The sequence below is a fragment of the Salvelinus fontinalis genome, chromosome 4, assembly GCF_029448725.1.
Source record: "Salvelinus fontinalis isolate EN_2023a chromosome 4, ASM2944872v1, whole genome shotgun sequence".
Taxonomy (NCBI): domain Eukaryota; kingdom Metazoa; phylum Chordata; class Actinopteri; order Salmoniformes; family Salmonidae; genus Salvelinus; species Salvelinus fontinalis.
The window spans coordinates 36,394,538-36,411,752 of NC_074668.1; the positions used below are offsets into that span (position 1 = coordinate 36,394,538).

Genomic DNA, 17,215 nt, shown 5'->3' on the forward strand with positions numbered 1-17,215 from the left:
GTCAGATTAGCCACTCGTCGGCGGATCCTCACAAGGTACTCCGATCTCCTTCCGCGATTCTTTTTCCATCTCTTTCTCCTGCGAATGACGGGGATGAGGGCCTGTTTGGGTGTCTGGAGTAAATCCCTCTCGTCCGACTCATTAAAGAGAAATTCTTCATCCAGTTCAAGGTGAGTAATCACTGTTCTGATTTCCAGAAGCTCATTTTGGTCATAAGAGACGGTAGCAGCAACATTATGTACGAAATATGTTACAAACAATGCGAAAAAACAAACAAAATAGCACGGTTGGTTAAGAACCCATAAAACGGCAGCCATCCCCTCCGTTGCCATCTTCACAAAACAGGAGTCCACATATGATTGTTAACACGCACATTTAGTGTTTCCCCTATATTCATTTAGCAGTGCCGGACTGCCTCTGCTTAATGGTTGCTGCCACAAATTATTTTCACCAAGAAAAATTATTTATTTATTTTGAAAGTAATTTTTGAGATGGTAAAATGTTTTCAGTATAAACGTAAATGACTAAAACTGGATTTGAAGTGTGTAAAAAATATAATGGAGCTATATATATATTTTTTTAAATAAGATCATCTTTGAGAACTAACAATCACCAAAATAAAAACTAGACAGTCTGAAGAATCTAAAATTCCCTAAACGTAATGGCATGGGGCCCCCATTGATTTTGTAAGAAAATTTGCTTCATAACTGTCACTGTCACTGTCATGTCATGTTGTACTTCTTGTTGACGAAGTTCGTGCTAATGTTTTTGAGCTAGCGCCCAATAGACTCCCATTCACTCCTTAAAGGAGAGCACTCCTTGTCTCAGAATCGCCAAGAATGCACCGTATGGCCCATTGACGTAGCATTGGCAACGTTTCCCATCTACTCAAAAGTATATCTGCCGTTGTGAATGTCAGACTCCACTCTGGAATTCTGGTTGAGAGCTTTGAAAAATGGCAGCGTGTAGTGCGGACGAAATATAGAAGAAGTTGGTGAAGCAACAGCTGTGCTGGAATGCGAACTATATGGGTATCAGTTCCTATAGTATGGAGCGGGAGGATGAGGGTCAATGACCAGAATGGTCAGTAGTGGAAAGATACAGAAAGCAGTGGATCGTCTAGTAAAGAATGTATAAAGAGGGCCAAGGTGGGAATCAAGAGTAATGATGTGTTGTAGTGGAAAGTGGTGACAGTGTTTGATGAGACCACAGGGCCTCACTTACACTCTATCTGACTAACTAATGCTGTAGAGAAAGAGGTAGGTGAAGCTTGGTTCATTGGAATTGGTAGATTGTTAATATTTTGTGGTAGCCAGGCTCAGCAAAAGAAGATTCTGAAAATGGAAAAGCTTTATGGGAAGAAGATTAAAAGCCATGTCCCTGGTGCTTATGCTAGGTTGGGGGAGTCATCATTGGGGTCCCAATATCTATGTCCATAGATGATATTAAAGAAAATGTGAAGGGAGGAAGAGTGATTGGGGCCAAAAGTTTGACCAGTAGGAAAGAAAGACAAAGAAGTGAGAGCCTATCAGTGCTGCTGAGGTTTGAGAAGGTTATGCCTGGGAAAGTACAAATAGGATTCCTTAGTTTCAATGGCAAAGAATTTGTCCCATGCCCATTGCGGTGTTTTAAATGCCAAAAAATGGGACACGTAGCTATTCAATGTAAATGAAGGAAAATATGTGCTGTTGTAATTGTGTGTGTTGTGGGGGACATAGTGCAGCGTTTGGTAAATGCCATGTGCAGAAAGGGGCTAGAGAGGCTTAGAGATATAGAATTAGTCCTGATGTATTGTGTGCAGATGCCATAAGACAGATTGGTGGAACAACAGTGTGGGATGACAGAGCTTCCACGGCTGCTCCTATAGTAAGTGGACCTCATGTCGGAGCTGGTGTTTCTGCTGGTCCTGGCAGGGTTTGGAGGCCTGTTCAGAAATCTTGCGTTCATGAATGTGCGGTGTCAAAGGACACTTTTATTGGTAAGGTATCAATACGTCTCGGGGTGTGGAAAGCAAAAATGCCAGGTTGAAGGTTATTGTGGAGAAAGCAAAAGGGATATTTGGGGTAACAGATGTTACTGTTGAAATTGTTGTTGACATGGTTGTTGACAATCCTGAAGGTGGTGTGTTTAAGCATGATATAGATACAGTTTAATGGGGTAGGGGGGTTGGGGAGGGTGTGGTAGAAGTTAGTAGGAATTTATTTGTTTTTAATTTTATTTTCATGGTAGTACAGAATTGGGCAGATCGTGATTGATTGTACATTCCAGCACAGTAGGTGGCGGCATGTACTTTAATGATTGCTTGCGGACCGCCATGATATCATAGAAGAGTATAACAGTGAGGATGTCCAGGAGACTCGCCAGTTCCTGTTAGATAACCACGTTTGTCTGGACTCCTTCAGTCAGGTATGTTGCAAAATACTGTCTAGGATTTGCTAACAGTGCATTAAGAAGAGAACATTATTTAAAGTTCATAACATTATTTAACATTTTGAATACTTTGGATTCTGTTTATTTGTGTGTGTGTGTGTTTAGGCGCAGGGGCCTCGTGGCACGTGTGTGTTCCTGGTGAAGAACCTTCCAGCTGGAGTGAAGGTCGAGGACCTGGATGTGCTGTTCTCATAGCATGGCACCCTGGGTAGAGTGCTGCTGCCGCCTGCTGGCCTAACTGCCATAATAGAATACCTTGAGCCCACTGAGGCAAGGTGTGTGTGTGTTCCATATAAATGTGGCCTCTAATGCGAAAATAGGACTGAATATGCATATTCATTACATTTGTATTGGCAGAATGCTGTCTGAAGAAGACCATGGTCGCGTTCAGTTTTAGTGTACTGTAACATACTGTCGCTCTCCTTCTGTCTGCCTCACTTTCTAGTTCTAGCATGTTCCCCTATACTTAGAGTGGGCCCCGATAGGAGTGTTCTCAGCAGCCATGCCCAATAAGACACACCAATTCCCGGAGCCCACTACCAAAACCTCAGCACAGGAAGAGGAGGAAGAAGAAGCATCAGGATCACAGTGCTAGCTGTGTCACTAGAGATCTTGGTTCAAGTCTGGGCTCTGTCGAAGCTGGCCGCGACCGGTAGACCCAGGGGGTGGCGCACAATTGGCCCAGCATCTTCCGTGTTAGGGGAGGGTTTGGCCAGCAGGGATGTTCTTGTCCCATCGCGCACTAGCGACTCCTGTGGTGGGCCGGGCGCAGTGCACGCTAACAAGGTCGCCAGGTATACGGTGTTTCCTTCGACACATTGGTACGGCTGGCTTCCGGGTTAAGCGGGCATTGTGCCAAGAAGCAGTGCGGCTTGGCTGGGTTGTGTTTCAGAGGATGCACGGCTCTCGACCTTCGCCTCTCCCGAGTCCGTACGGGAGTTGCAGCGATGTGACAAGACTGTAACTACCAATTGGATATCACGAAAAAGGGGTATAATAATAACAAATAAAGAAGAAGCACTGGGATCAACACTCTTCATCAAGAAGCTCAACTTCACCACAACAGAGGAGACTTCGCGAGAGGTAGGGTAATACTGTTAGATTTATGGAATCGGGGTTAGAGGATGAGAGTTATAGGTTGAGGGATAAAGGATGAGTCAGAGGATGGGGAGAAGGGTTAGAAGTTTTATAGAATGTCTCATGTTTTTGGTTTGTGTTTTGGTTTCTTCAGACCTTCTCCAAATGCGGCACAGTGAATACCTCTATTTCCAAGAAAAAATACAAGACTGGTACTGAACATTACATTTAGAATGAACCTTTAGACTCACACTGAACATTTAGGTTGAACATGTGTGAATTTCAGTGTTGTCTCAGTGCTGTTTTGTCCTTATAGGTCGGCTGTTGTCCATGGGCTATGGCTTTGTCACCTATCAGACACTGAAGGCAGCAGAGAAGGCCATAAGGCAGCTACAGGTACTGATCCTTGACACCTAACCTTTAACCCCTACACCTACAGATACTGACCTCACACTTATCTCTCTCACCCTGTCTATTGGTCAGTCTCTCCTCCCCCATCTCTCTTTCTCTTAGTACTACAGTGTGGCTGACCACCAGTTGGAGTTGAAAGTCTCTGAGAGTGCCACCAAGAGAGTCACTCCATCATACTGACCATGGTTACACAAATTAACAAACTAATAGTAATAAGAGCACTTATAAGCCACTTATAATGACACAATACTGATTTTCTCCTTATAGATATGGGAGCATTGGAACGGAGACGCTGTGAGTTGAGGTGCAGGTGAAACGTTTAATAAAACAACAAACGAGACAACATAACAGTGGCATTTACGCATGAACACAGGAACAAAACTGACTGAGGAAGGAACCCAAGGGAGTGACAGATATAGGGGAGGTAATCAGGAAGGTAATGGAGTTCAGGTGAGTATCATGATGATCTGCAGGTGCGTGTAATGATGGATCCCAAGACCGGTGGTTAGTATACAGGGGACGTTGAATGCTGGAGGGGAGGAGTGGGAGTAGACGTGACAAGCATCTTCAAATTATTTGTCGCCTTAGCTTGCTACATAACTTCTGAGTGATATGAAGCACGAGCAATCAGCCTACACTATTGTGTTCACACCCGTCATTGCTATGACAACTAGCGTAGCTATGTCAGAAAAATGACTGCTGTCTGAACACACACATCCGATTTGGTCACTTGTAACTTATTATTCCAAAGCGGATTTGAAAAACAAAAGTGATTTGAGCATTAAGGCCTGTAGTGTGAACAAGGCTTCAGTCACTCTCACACTGATAATGATGATGATATGTGTATCCTCTCCAGCACGTTTGGGGAGCTGAAGACTGTTCGTCTGCCAAAGAAGGCGCCCGGTACCGGCACCGGGGTTCACAGCGGGTTTGGCTTTGTAGACTTCCTCACAAAACAGGATGCCAAGGTGAGTGAGGGTGAATGACCACGGTGTGTGTTATTTCTTGTTTCCCCTCTAAAAAAACATTATTGTTGCTGTACATTACTGTTGAGGGGTGTTATTTCTTGAATCCACTGTAGAAAGCATTCTCTGCGCTGTGCCATAGCTACTGTACCATCTGTACGGGAGGCAGCTGGTTCTACAGTGGGCCGAAGACACTGTGGAGACGCTACGTAGGAAAACAGCTAAGCATTTCCACGGTAACACCCAGCGTACCAGCATACAGATACAGTAATACATTTCATATTGATGTTTGGAGAAACCTATTCTCTGATCTCTCTATCTCAGACGTCCCTAAGAAGAAGTGGAAGGCAGAGGTGATGGAGGAGATTATGGAGACCGAGCGGGCAAAGGATGACGGACCCCTAAATCACACCCCTTAACCACAACCCAGCCCTGATTGGTGCCTGTGGCCCCATGTGGGTAGGACTGACTGAATAATCTGGACCTAGTGACAGGAGAAGGAGGCATCAGAAAGAGCAGAACTTGGCAGAAGCCAATTCTTTTGTCAGTGATTCTGCGCAGTGCCTTGCCAATCCAATCCTCTCGAGCACATTGAGGGACTTTGACTGTGTTGTTGAGACAAAAGAAAAACACATCTCAGTAAGAGAGCCCTGACGATGACATAAAATAAATGTTTGTCACATGCGCCAAATACAACAGTGAAATGCTTACTTACAAGCCCTTAACAAACAATGCAGTTTTAAGAAAAAAAAGTGTTCAAGTATTTACTAAAATAAACTGAAGTAAAAAAATAAGTAATAATAATCTAACTAATAATTAAGGAGCAACAATAAAATAACAGTAACAGGGTTGTCAGCTCAGGGATTCGATCTTGCAACCTTTCCATTACTAGTCCAACACTCTAACCACTAGGCTACCCTGCCGCCCCGATGATGATATGGTTATTTGTACTCAACAATTAAATGTTATCCATTTGATAAAGTGGCTTTGAGGGTTTGTTTTTAATTAATTGCATTTTTATTTTATCAGAGAGAATTTATATCACCTATGTTAGAGGGTGAGGACTTTTATTTTGAAATTCCTTCATCATGTGTCGTCACATAACCCACGTTAGTAAAGATGTCTGACAGGTGCACGCACAAGTCAACAACAGTGAAGATTTCTCAGTTTTTATGTGTTTTGTATTTATCATGGACGCCTGTTCAGACCGAGATTAGTTCTGCAGTTCTCGATAAACAAACTGGCCAGCTGTCTCTACAAGAGGGTTTCCGAAACGACTATGTAGCCTGGGCGAACTTTACCGACGACATCAAGAACTCAGGGTAAATTCCTCTGCGCACTATCGCCCTGGACCAGCGCTAATGTAGCTAACGTTACATAGACGAAGCAGGACAAAAAAATATGCATTTGGGTAAAGAGCAAGTTACAACGAGCAGTTTAGCAAAACATGGGCTCTCAAAAAATTGATTTAGTCTAGACAACATTGGCTTGACAATAGGGATAGGACAGGCTATGTACTATAATCGATTTTAGTCAAATGGGAGTGCCTGTTCTATTACATCTATTGTGATAAAAGAGCATTTCCATTATTATTCAGGGTTGTAGTTTACCTGTGTGTCATCCAAATCGACCCCATAGAGTAGACCAGGGGTTACCAAACTTTAATCGTCCACGACCCCATTTTGATATCTGAAAATTCTTGCGACCCCAACCATGTGAAAAACAGGTTAATGAAATTAACAGCCAATGTTTCCTTTTTTATTTGGGGCTATAGCAGTCAATTGCAAAACATTCTAAAAGTATTTCAGATTTTTTTCTAAACTCACGATCACATACTTTTACTGTGGGGCTATGACAGATTAGTCTGACATGTCTAATGCCGCGTTCAAAACAATTGCGAACTCGGAAATCTACGACTTCACTGCGTTCAAGACAACTGGGAACTCGGAACAAAAATTGGTCCGACTGAAATCATTGTTAGGTCATCCAACTCGGAATTCTAAGTCGGAACTCTGCCTCTTTCTAAAGCTCCGACCTGAAGATCACTGACGTCATGATTTGACCTCAGTTTGAAAGCACCATTATCTCACCACCACTAATGAGATGGGTGTGCAGGAAGCATGTCACTTCGGAGCTTCTCAAAAGCAGGGGGTGTAGTCAACAGTGCACACTTCATCTCTGCTGTCACATCCAACCTGGATTGATATTAGGTTTTAATGCAGACGAGAGCACTGCTGACTGCAGCTTCACACAGATATGAGCTGGCGAAGGTTACCTTGAGTTTTAATGCTCTGAGAGAGATGGCAGGGTATTCCCTTTGAGTCGACCAAAACTCCTCCCTAGTAACCCGTGATTGCGTTCTCTGCAGCATTCGGTCACATGACAGCTCGAAAGGCCGCAGTTGACTGTTGCACTTGTATGGTTCCAATTTGAGCGCAACGTTTAAGTGCGGCCTTTTCCTACGATCTAAGGGCATTCTCTAGTTGAATTAAATATTTTAGATTTCAAAAATGTTCTTTTAGATTTTGAAAGGTTAACCACATTACAATGATTTTGAGATACAAAGAAGATATATAAAACATTTTGGGGGTGGTAATTTGTCTGCGACCCCTGTTTTCTTACCCTTAGTTTGGGAACCGCTGGAGTAGACACCCAAAGACTTTCCTAGCAAGTCAGGTCGTGATCAGAGTAAAACTCCTTACCCAAATACATTTTTATGTATATTCACTAAGTGTTCTCTCCCTCAGCTGGTCATATCTGGAAGTGACCACTAGCGGGCGCTATAATGATAGCATCCAAGCGTACGCTGCCGGGGCCGTTGAAGCTGCAGTCAGCTCCGAGGTAATGTAGAGAGACAGTCACCCTAACCCTGCTGGGGCAGTAGGGTCTAAGGTCGTGTTCCCCTGCTCAGACATTGTTGACATTGCTGACAAATTAGAGCAGTCTGGTGCCTGACGGCACAATCGATGACATAGCAACCATTGGTTGATCTATGCAACATCTGAACAGAGGAACACGACCCAAATCTATAGCTGATCTATTTGTGTGTTTGTGTCATAGCTGATCTATAAGCACTGGATGAACACACTTATGGGGTACTGCGGTCCATTTACATTTGAGTCAGGATTCTGTCACAGACTGAAGGATTACATCACCACCAACCTACAGTGGGTCAGACAGCAGATAGAGGAGCATCCACACTGTCCCTACTGGCACCAGGTATTGGCTGAGTCTGAGTCAGCCAATGTGCAAAATCACCAAGTATCTACTCCTTTTCCTCTGTGTCTAAACAGTAAATAACTTACTAGAGTGGATCATTCAGTGCATACTTGGGATCTAATAAGAACACCTTAGTAGAGGACGTTTTGTATTTAGACTTTCTCTCGCTTAGGTGTGGTTGGTGTTGCTGCAGCTGAAAGGTCTGGAAGATGGCTACAATGATCAGCTGTCATTTCCCAGAGGCCCTTTCACTCTCAACCCCTTCGGCTTCCTGTAAGTGTGGTCTGTGACCTCTGATGGGTTAGAGTTCCCCCATAGAAAATGATAGAGGACTCTAGTGCCCAAAAGCCATTTTAGCATGGGCAGCGCCATTCAGGACTTAAACTATTTTGAAGTAGTCAACTGGGTGGGACTTAATTCCATCACATAATTCCATCCAGGTCATCAGAAGGGGTCAGCCAATGAATAATACTTGTGAGCTAACATTCCATAACTGCAGGTGGCAGTACATCGCCAACCTTGGCTTTATCTTTTCAAACAACACACTGCAAGTGGCATGCACCCTTTCAGTTTGTTTACCAACTCATAGAAGTAGTAGAAGAAAATTGACTACTTCAAAATGGAAATGGCCTCAATGGTGCTGCCCGTCCACTCACAGACGGCATAATTGGACAGATACAAAGAAGAGTCCTCTGATTCTCCATGAGATCAGCGCAGCAGTGAGTTTCTGTAAGCACCCCTGATTTTACTCACCAAGAGTACCCATCTCAGGAATAATGTGAGGGGTTCCAATGGAGATTTTTTTTCCGGGTGAGCTAAATCAAGTGCACCTTGCTAAACATCTATGACCAAACCCTCTATTTTTTTGTGGCTATTCCATAGAGAATGATAGAGGCATCTAGTGGCCAAATGGCCAGAGCTATTGAGGGCTTCCACCATTTTAATGTAGTCAACTTAATGGGACTTCCAACTTCATTGGCTGATCCCTCCTGGTGACGCTGCTGGAGTCATGTGCAACCAGGTCATCAGGAGCGATCAGCCAATCGTAACAAATAAGAAAATGTACTACTTCAAAATGGAGATGGCCTCAATGGCACTGCCCGTGCTGTCACAGACGCCATAATGGCATGGATACAATGATGAGACGTCTTTCCATCTCTATGGGCTATTCAGACTTTTCCAGATGGGAGGAGACCTGGTGGATCTTGAGGGGGCCCTAAACAAGTCTAGCCAATCACGGACACTGGGCTCTGGCTCCTGCTCCGCCCTCATCAAGCTATTGCCTGGCAACAAGGATCTGCTGGTGTCTCATGATACCTGGAACATCTACCAGGCCATGCTGCGCATCCTAAAGAAGTACCAGTTCGCCTACCGTGTCTCTCCTACAGGTGACCTTTGACCCCTACAACTCTCATAAGGATAAGTTAACTATGCCTACAGTGTCTCCTAATGTCCCCCCTTTCACCCCTAACATACTCTTAATGAAGCACTCCTGGAAACTCTGCTTGTGAACACTGGGAAAGGCCAACCATGAGTTGTGTGGTTCAGAGTTCTATATTTTATGGTTCTGAGTTTGATTTCTGTGTTCTGTTGTTCTCAGACAGTGATCCGATCCCTGGCGGAACCCAGGCCTTCTCCTCCTACCCAGGGCCCATTTTCTCTGGAGATGACTTCTACATCCTTAGCACCGGGCTGGTGAGAGCTTTGTGTAATATGTGTGTACATGGTAAATGTGTGTGTAGTATTTTCTTTTAAATAGATGTCCCTCCACAGGTTACCTTGGAGACCAGCATCGACAACAGTAACCCCGCCCTCTGGAAATTTGTTCAACCAACCGGAGCAGTGATGGAGTGGCTGAGGAACATCGTAGCCAATAGGCTGGCTGCATCCGGCAAGGAGTGGGCAGAGATTTTCAGCAAACACAACAGCGGAACGTGAGTCTCTGCAGCCCATCTGAGCGACATTTTCTTCTTCTTCCTGTAGACTCTCATTGACCTATGGATGTCTACCATGTTGGTTATCTCTCCAGTCCTGTCAGACCAGAGCTGGAGATCAGAAAACAAACCCTCAACAAGCTATTTAACTGTCCATTTAAAGGACACTAGGAGATGAAGAGTGAACGGAACTATCCCTTTAAGGAATTAAGTAAAGTAAAAATAACATCACATTAACGTTCACGAGTGGTCAGGTGACCTGAGTGAGATACTTTTTTTTTCGGGGAGGAGCAGAGTTAAGTCAATTCTGTACTGAGTTGCAAATTTCTCTTTAATTTCAATTCTTGAAATTGGCCACCCCCAAATGTAGCAGAATTTGATTTAAATTTGAATAAAGGAAGTAGACTTTAATTCAATGAAATTAAAATGGCTTATTTATTCTACACATCACCATAGTAATGTTTATTTTGACATAATGTATTGTTACCAATACCATGTAGCATAAGGTTGAAACATTTAATTTTTAAAACTCATTCTCCTTAAACAATTTGAAATAATTTCAGTGGTCTGGAAATATTCTAAGATTGTGTTGTGGGTTGTCTATAATAATTCAGAATTCCCTTAATGTTTTTATATTTTTGAAGAAAAATTTTTCACGACAAAGAAAAATATTGTTTGACATCTTTGAGTTATAATCAAACTAATATTTGAAATTGTGTATTCTTTGCATGAATAAGTGGCATATGTCAAATGAATGAGCCTTTCATGTTTCACGTCTCGGTTTAATTGGTTTTAATTAAATTCTACTTCCTTCAATTCAAACTCAATTCTTCATTCTGTGGCGTGGGTTGGGGCCAATTCATATATTGAATTCAATTCCTACATTCGAATTGACCCCAACTCTGCTGGGAAGGCAGGCGTGGGACTTATCAGTGACGCCGACTCAGGCCAAAGTCCCCAGAAATCAAAGGTTACTCATGTTGATTTGTAGGGTTAGAGTTAGGGCTATTTAATCTGTCTTCTACAGCTTATCTCAGTCTCTGAGATATTTTACTTCTCTAGCCTATCTCTAGCATATCTACATACAGTCTGTCGGTTAACAGCCTCTGTTACTCAACGTAGGGGAGTTACAGTGGGACCTAAAAGACTAACTAGTGTTTCATCAATCATCAGAAATTACTCAATGGCCTCAATACAGACCCCAAGACTGCGTAGAATGTCTACCTTTGGAATCAATGCATTCCCTCACTTGTAGGTATGTGTGTGTGTGTGTGTGTTAGGTATAATAACCAGTGGATGATAGTGGACTACAGGCATTTCACTCCGGGGATGACAGAGACCAAGGAGCAGCTGTTTACTGTACTGGAGCAGCTCCCGTAAGAGTGAACAGACACGGGTGGTCACGATACCAGTGTTAAGATACTAGGAATGAAAAGAAACAAAACCTTCATTCATTTCTTGAGGAAAACAGTCTTCATGTTGTTATCCAGAGTCACATTTGTTTATTTTGCAAGCTATATCACACAAATATTTTACATAAAGTAGGGTTTTAAAGGACCATAAAGCTTTTGAAAAATTTGCCAAAAGAGAATCCGGTATCGTAGTATTGCGATCCTGGTATCGCGACAACCCAAGCACGAACACACATTGGAGAAATGTTTTGTGTGTTCTTCCTGCTGTGGTGAGCTGGGCATTTATCAATAACAGCAATAAGTGTGTGTGTGTGGTTCTGATCTGTAGTGGGCTGGTTGTTCACTCTGATAAAACCCAGGAGTTGCTGCAGAAAGGTTACTGGTCCAGTTATAACATCCCGTAAGTACCAATAACAACAAATATATAACTACCACACACTAGTAATGACTATATTATTAATAGGTGGTGACTGTCTGTCTCTCAGGTTTGTTATCAACAACAACAAAAATAACCTGTGTATGTGTGACACACTCTCACTGTGTGTGTGTAGGTACTATGAGGAGGTGTTTAATGCCAGTGGCTGTCGAGAACTGGTTAAACAGTTTGGTCCATGGTTCTCTTTGGACATGAACCCTCGAGCCCAGATCTTCAGAAGGAACCAATCACATATCACAGACATGGACTCCATGGTCCGCCTCATGAGGTACGCTCTTCCAGTCAGAGGCTTCTACACCAGATGTCACAGGAGGGAGAAGGACAGACCTGCATTTAGGCCTATATACACAAGTATCCTTACCTACAGCTGTATCCTTACCTACGGTGCATTCGGAAAGTATTCAGACCCCTTGACTTTTTCCACATTTTGTTACGTTATAGCCTTATTCTAAAATTGATTCAATGTTTTTTTCCCCCTCATCAATCTACACACATTACCCCAGAATGACAAAGCGAAAAAAGTGTTTTGCTCCTGACATGCAATGTCAACTGTGGGACCTTATATAAACAGGTGTGTGCTGTTACAAATCATGTCCAATAAATTTAATTTACCACAGGTGGACTCCAATCAAGTTGTAGAAACATCTCAAGGATGATCAATGGAAAGAGGATGCACCTGAGCTCAATTTCGAGTCTCATAGCGAAGAGTCTGAATACTAATGTAAATGTGATATATATTTTTTAAATAAATGTGTATACATTTCTAAAAACCTGTTTTCGCTTTGTCATAATGGGGTATTGTGTGTAGGTGGAGGGGAAAAAAATATATAGAATCTATTTTAGAATAAGGCTGTAACGTAACAAAATGTGGAAAAAGTTAAGTGGTCTGAATACTTTCCGAATGCACTGTGCATTTATAGCCTATGTATGGATATCCCTTCCCCCCCTCTTTTTCTGTAGGTATAATAACTTTAAGCAGGACCCGTTGTCTTGGTGTGAGGGCTGTGACCCGCCTGCTAATGGAGAGAACACCATCTCAGCCCGGTCCGACCTGAACCCGGCTAACGGAACGTATCCCTTCGGAGCGCTGAAGCAGAGACCACATGGAGGAACGGATATGAAGGTAAGGCCATCCTCCACTTCTACTTTCTATTTCTCTAGGTATGAGTTAGGTGAGCTGTTATGACATGCTTCTTGTAGGTGTCACTAATTGGCTGTGTGTGTACCTTTTGGGTGTGTACCTTTGAGTGTGTGTAGGTGACGTCCTACGGGCTGTGGCGTGAGTTTGGCTTCCTGGCAGCGAGTGGACCCACTTGGGACCAGGTACCTGCCTTCCAGTGGAGTTCATCCCCCTACTCAGACCTGATGCACATGGGACACCCTGACACCTGGGCGTTTGCACCTGTAAATGTCACCTGGTATTCCTAACCCTTCTGGTAAATCCTTATTCCTCCTGTCTCCTGATTCTGCCTCTTCGACCCTACTCTCCTCCCTTTCCGCATCCTATGACTTGCACTACCCCCCTTTCCTCCCGGCCGGCTCGGTCCTCCTCCCCTTTCCTCTTGGGGCCTGAGTGATGCGAGCTTACAGAACAGGGCTACAGGCAGCTGAGCGAAAATTTAGGAAAACTAAACTTCAGGAGGACCTATCATCCTTTCACTCCCTCCTCTCTATGACATCCTGCGACTAGTAAGGTCTGGACGCAGAACAACCTGCACACTCGACACCATCCCCTCCTCCCTTCTCCAGACCATCTCTGGAGATCTTCTCTTATGCCTCACATCCATCATCAACTCATCCCTGACTACTGGCTTAGTCCAATCTGACTTCAAAATGGCCCGAGTCGCTCCCCACCTCAAGAAACCAACACTCAACTCATCTGACGCCAAAAACTATAGACCTGTATCCCTTTCTTTTCATTCCAAAACACTTCAGCGTGCTGTCTCTGATCAACTTTCTCGTTATTTCTCTAAGAACAATCTTGTTGACCCTAACCAGTCAGGCTGTAAGACGGGTCACTCAACCGAGACTGCGCTTCTCTGTGTGGCGGAGGCTCTCCGCACTGCCAACGCTGACTATCTCTCCTTTGTTCTCATCCTCCTAGATCTATCCGCTGCCTTTGACACTGTGAACCATCATATCCTCCTCTCAACCTTCTCAGGGCTGGGCGTCTCTGCACACTCTTGGATTGCATCCTACCTGGCAGGCCGCTCCTACCAGGTGACGTGGAGAGGATCTGTCTGCACCACGTACTCTCACTACTGGTGTTCCCCAGGGCTTGGTTCTAGGTTGAAAACCCTGCTTGTGCCATCAAACCCCTGCAACTTATCCAGAACACTGCAGCGCACCTGGTTTTCAACCTTCCGAAGTTCTCTATTGTCACCCCAGTCCTTCGTACACTCCACTTGCTTCTGGTCAAAGCTCAAATCCACTTCAAGACCATGGTGCTTACCTACGGAACAGCAAGAAGAACTTCCCCTCCCTACCTTCAGGGTATGCTCAAATAGTACACCCCAACCTGAGAACTCCATTCTGCCACCTTCCGTTCTAGCTCTGACTACTGATTTATTTACTTGAGAAAAAATGTACATTCTATGCCTGTGATACAGTATGTGGTTGTCCCACCTAGCTATCTTAAGATGAATGCACTAACTGTAAGTCGCTCTGGATAAGAGTGTCTGCTAACTGACTAAAATTGAAATGTACCCCTTACATTAACCCTACACGTACAGACCCCTCCGTGTCAGAGAATAAACTAAGGGGTGATGGGTTTCATTTCAGAAGGTAAATGATTACAAAAGTAATGTAATGTATTAGGTATACAGTGCAACAGTAAGCTCAGGGTTAGCATGTATATTTACTGTTCTGTTGTGTGAACAATCTTGAGATAAGTGGGTTTTAACTGGGTTTAAAACATTTTTTATAATGTTTTGCTCGTACTGGCTGTCTCATTGAATGTGATGTGAGATGGGAACACTTTAAATGGGGTTGGAGTTCCACAAATGACAATTATAGAGGTAGGAAATTGTACTGGGAAAAAATGCACTATTTGTTTGGCCAAGAGAATGATTAAAATATATATATTTAATCAAACAGTTTAGTGGAGCCTATGTGCCTACTTGAAGTATTCTACCATTTGATTCATGCTGCTATGACACTGGTCAATTTGTTCAATTCATGTTGACCTTATTAGACAGTAATCGCATAAAAACATGTATTACATTTGTTAGCATTTGACAGATGTGCTTTAATACGGTCAATGGTTTTTGGAATTAATTTTGCTTTGAACTTTAATTAATATCCATGTCATGTGTAGCTTATTTAGAAATACAAAGCTGGCGTTCTGTATTTTGGTGTCGTACACTGTTGTCGCTGATGGCCCAAACTTTTTTAAGCATTCCTGAAAGCTAACCACAACTGATTTGAAAGAAGGGGAGGGACATAGTCATCACATGTTCAAATTCAATGACAATGCACGTGGCTCTGCTTTCCTCCAATCAGAACTCTTTAACTATACTCTTGTTATTCTGCTTTATTACCGTTCTCCGAGCAGCAGGATATTATGATGGCAACACGATCGCAGATTATTTTAATTTTAAAATAAGAGTCCCCCTGCAAAAACGGGCAACATTTTGGGAATATCGTTTGTTTTTATCACTAGTGCAGTCAACTCTTTCTCACAGATTTGCCACCACCTTTGAAAATTATGGATAATTTGACTTTAATATTGTAGTATATAAAGGACAATGAATGAAAGTGCTGCTGGGGATTTAGACTACAGTTATCCATAAAATAACACCATATAAAGAGTCTACAGACCGTACTTAATGAGTAATCCCAACCCCACTTTTACCTCGGCACTTAGAATAGTTTTTCTCTATAAACCAATATTACATTTTTTGGCATGTAGTAGTGTGTTGCATTGCAGTAAGTGGAGTAAAAGTGCTGCTGGGTATTTATACCTCAGGACCCCAAGAAATAACACAATATATAGATTACAGGCCACAGGAGGCTGCTGAGGGGAGAATGGCTCATAATACGGGCTGGAATGGCATCAAACACATGGAAACCATGTATTTGATACCATTCCACCTTTCCGCTCCGGTCATTAACACGAGCCCGTTCTCCCCAATTAAGGTATCTCCAACCTCCTGTGTTACAAACCCAATTGAGTATGCCCAACCCCACCTTTACTTTGGCATATATCCATTCACTGTATTGCATTGCAGTGAATGGAATGGTTGAAGTAGAAAGTTCTGCTGGATATTTAGATCTCAGTCCCCCAAGAAATAACACCATATATAGATTCTCTAGACCCTACTGAGTATTGCCTACTCCACTTTTACCTTGGCACATAAAATCGTTTTTTCTATACAGCCTAATGTTGTGAACATACCAATCTAAACATTGTATTTTTTGACAGTGCTCTTAAAAAAAACAAATAGAAGCATATTGGCAATTATTTACATAAAGTCCTTCTTCATTTGCTTAAGAGCACAATAAAAATTCACATTGATTCAAATGTAATATATTTTTAATATTTATCAACATTGCATCACATATGCTGCTGCTATTATCTGTCACTTTATTCCTAGTTATATGTACACTTCCAGTCAAAAGTTTTAGAACACCTACTCATTCAAGGGTTTTTCTTTATTTGTTACTATTTTCTACATTGTAGAATAATAGTGAAGACATCAAAACTATGAAATAACACATATGGAATCATGTAGTAATAAAAAAGTGTTAAGCAAATCAAAATATATTTTATATTTGAGATTCTTCAAGGTAGCCACCCTTGCCTTGATGACAGCTTTGCACACTGTTGGCATTCTCTCAACCAGCTTCATGAGGTAGTCACCTGGAATAAAAAAAGCCACTCTAAAATGTGCAGTTTTGTGTACACACCACAATGCCACAGATTTTTTACGTTTTGAGGGAGTGTGCAATTGGCATGCAGACGGCAGGAATGTCCACCAGAGTTATTGCCAGATAATTGAATGTTCATTTCTCTATCATAAGCTGCCTCCAATGTTCATTTCTCTATCATAAGCTGCCTCCAATGTTGTTTTAGAGAATTTGGCAGTACGTCCAACCGGCCTCACAACCGTAGACCACGTGTAACCACTTTAGCCCAGGACCTCCACATCTGGCTTCACCTGTGGGATCGTCTGAGACCAGCCACCTGGACAGCTGATGAAACTGTGGGTTTGCACAACTGAAGGATTGCTGCACTAACTGTCAGAAACCGTCTCAAGGAAGCTCATCTGCGTGCTAGTCATCCTCACCAGGGCCTTGACCTGACTGCAGTTTGGCACGTAACCGACTTCA

At 42.9% G+C, this 17,215-nt stretch overlaps 1 protein-coding gene and 1 pseudogene across 5 annotated transcripts; both read left to right on the top strand.

The window, feature by feature from the left end:
- Positions 1 to 3,279: 3,279 nt before the first annotated feature.
- LOC129852862 (probable RNA-binding protein 19) lies at positions 3,280 to 5,872 on the top strand (annotated as a pseudogene).
- Positions 5,873 to 5,961: 89 nt separating this feature from the next.
- LOC129853657 (putative phospholipase B-like 2) lies at positions 5,962 to 16,406 on the top strand. Of its 5 annotated transcripts, none has more exons than XM_055919947.1 (13): positions 5,964 to 6,205; positions 7,631 to 7,724; positions 7,944 to 8,102; positions 8,275 to 8,375; positions 9,276 to 9,490; positions 9,703 to 9,797; positions 9,876 to 10,036; positions 11,317 to 11,412; positions 11,777 to 11,848; positions 12,000 to 12,152; positions 12,845 to 13,007; positions 13,142 to 13,320; positions 13,989 to 16,406. In XM_055919947.1, exons 1-12 carry the CDS (start codon positions 6,003 to 6,005, stop codon positions 13,310 to 13,312), a joined length of 1,683 nt encoding a protein of 560 aa, XP_055775922.1. In that variant the 5' UTR covers positions 5,964 to 6,002; the 3' UTR covers positions 13,313 to 13,320; positions 13,989 to 16,406. The 5 variants fall into 5 exon arrangements, 4 of the variants coding, with proteins under 4 accessions (XP_055775922.1, XP_055775923.1, XP_055775925.1 ...); XM_055919948.1 differs by having other exon boundaries at positions 14,046 to 16,406; XR_008759162.1 differs by lacking the exons at positions 13,142 to 13,320; positions 13,989 to 16,406 and adding an exon at positions 12,502 to 12,605 and having other exon boundaries at positions 5,962 to 6,205; positions 12,845 to 12,935.
- Positions 16,407 to 17,215: the final 809 nt, after the last annotated feature.

Excerpts from the sequence above, each read along its gene's own strand:
- LOC129853657 (XM_055919947.1), top strand. The coding sequence starts at position 6,003 with ATGTCTGACAGGTGCACGCACAAGTCAACAACAGTGAAGATTTCTCAG. Across the intron at positions 7,725-7,943 it reads AAGCTGCAGTCAGCTCCGAG|CTGATCTATAAGCACTGGAT; the intron begins GTAATGTAGAGA and ends TTTGTGTCATAG. Across the intron at positions 9,491-9,702 it reads CTACCGTGTCTCTCCTACAG|ACAGTGATCCGATCCCTGGC; the intron begins GTGACCTTTGAC and ends TGTTGTTCTCAG.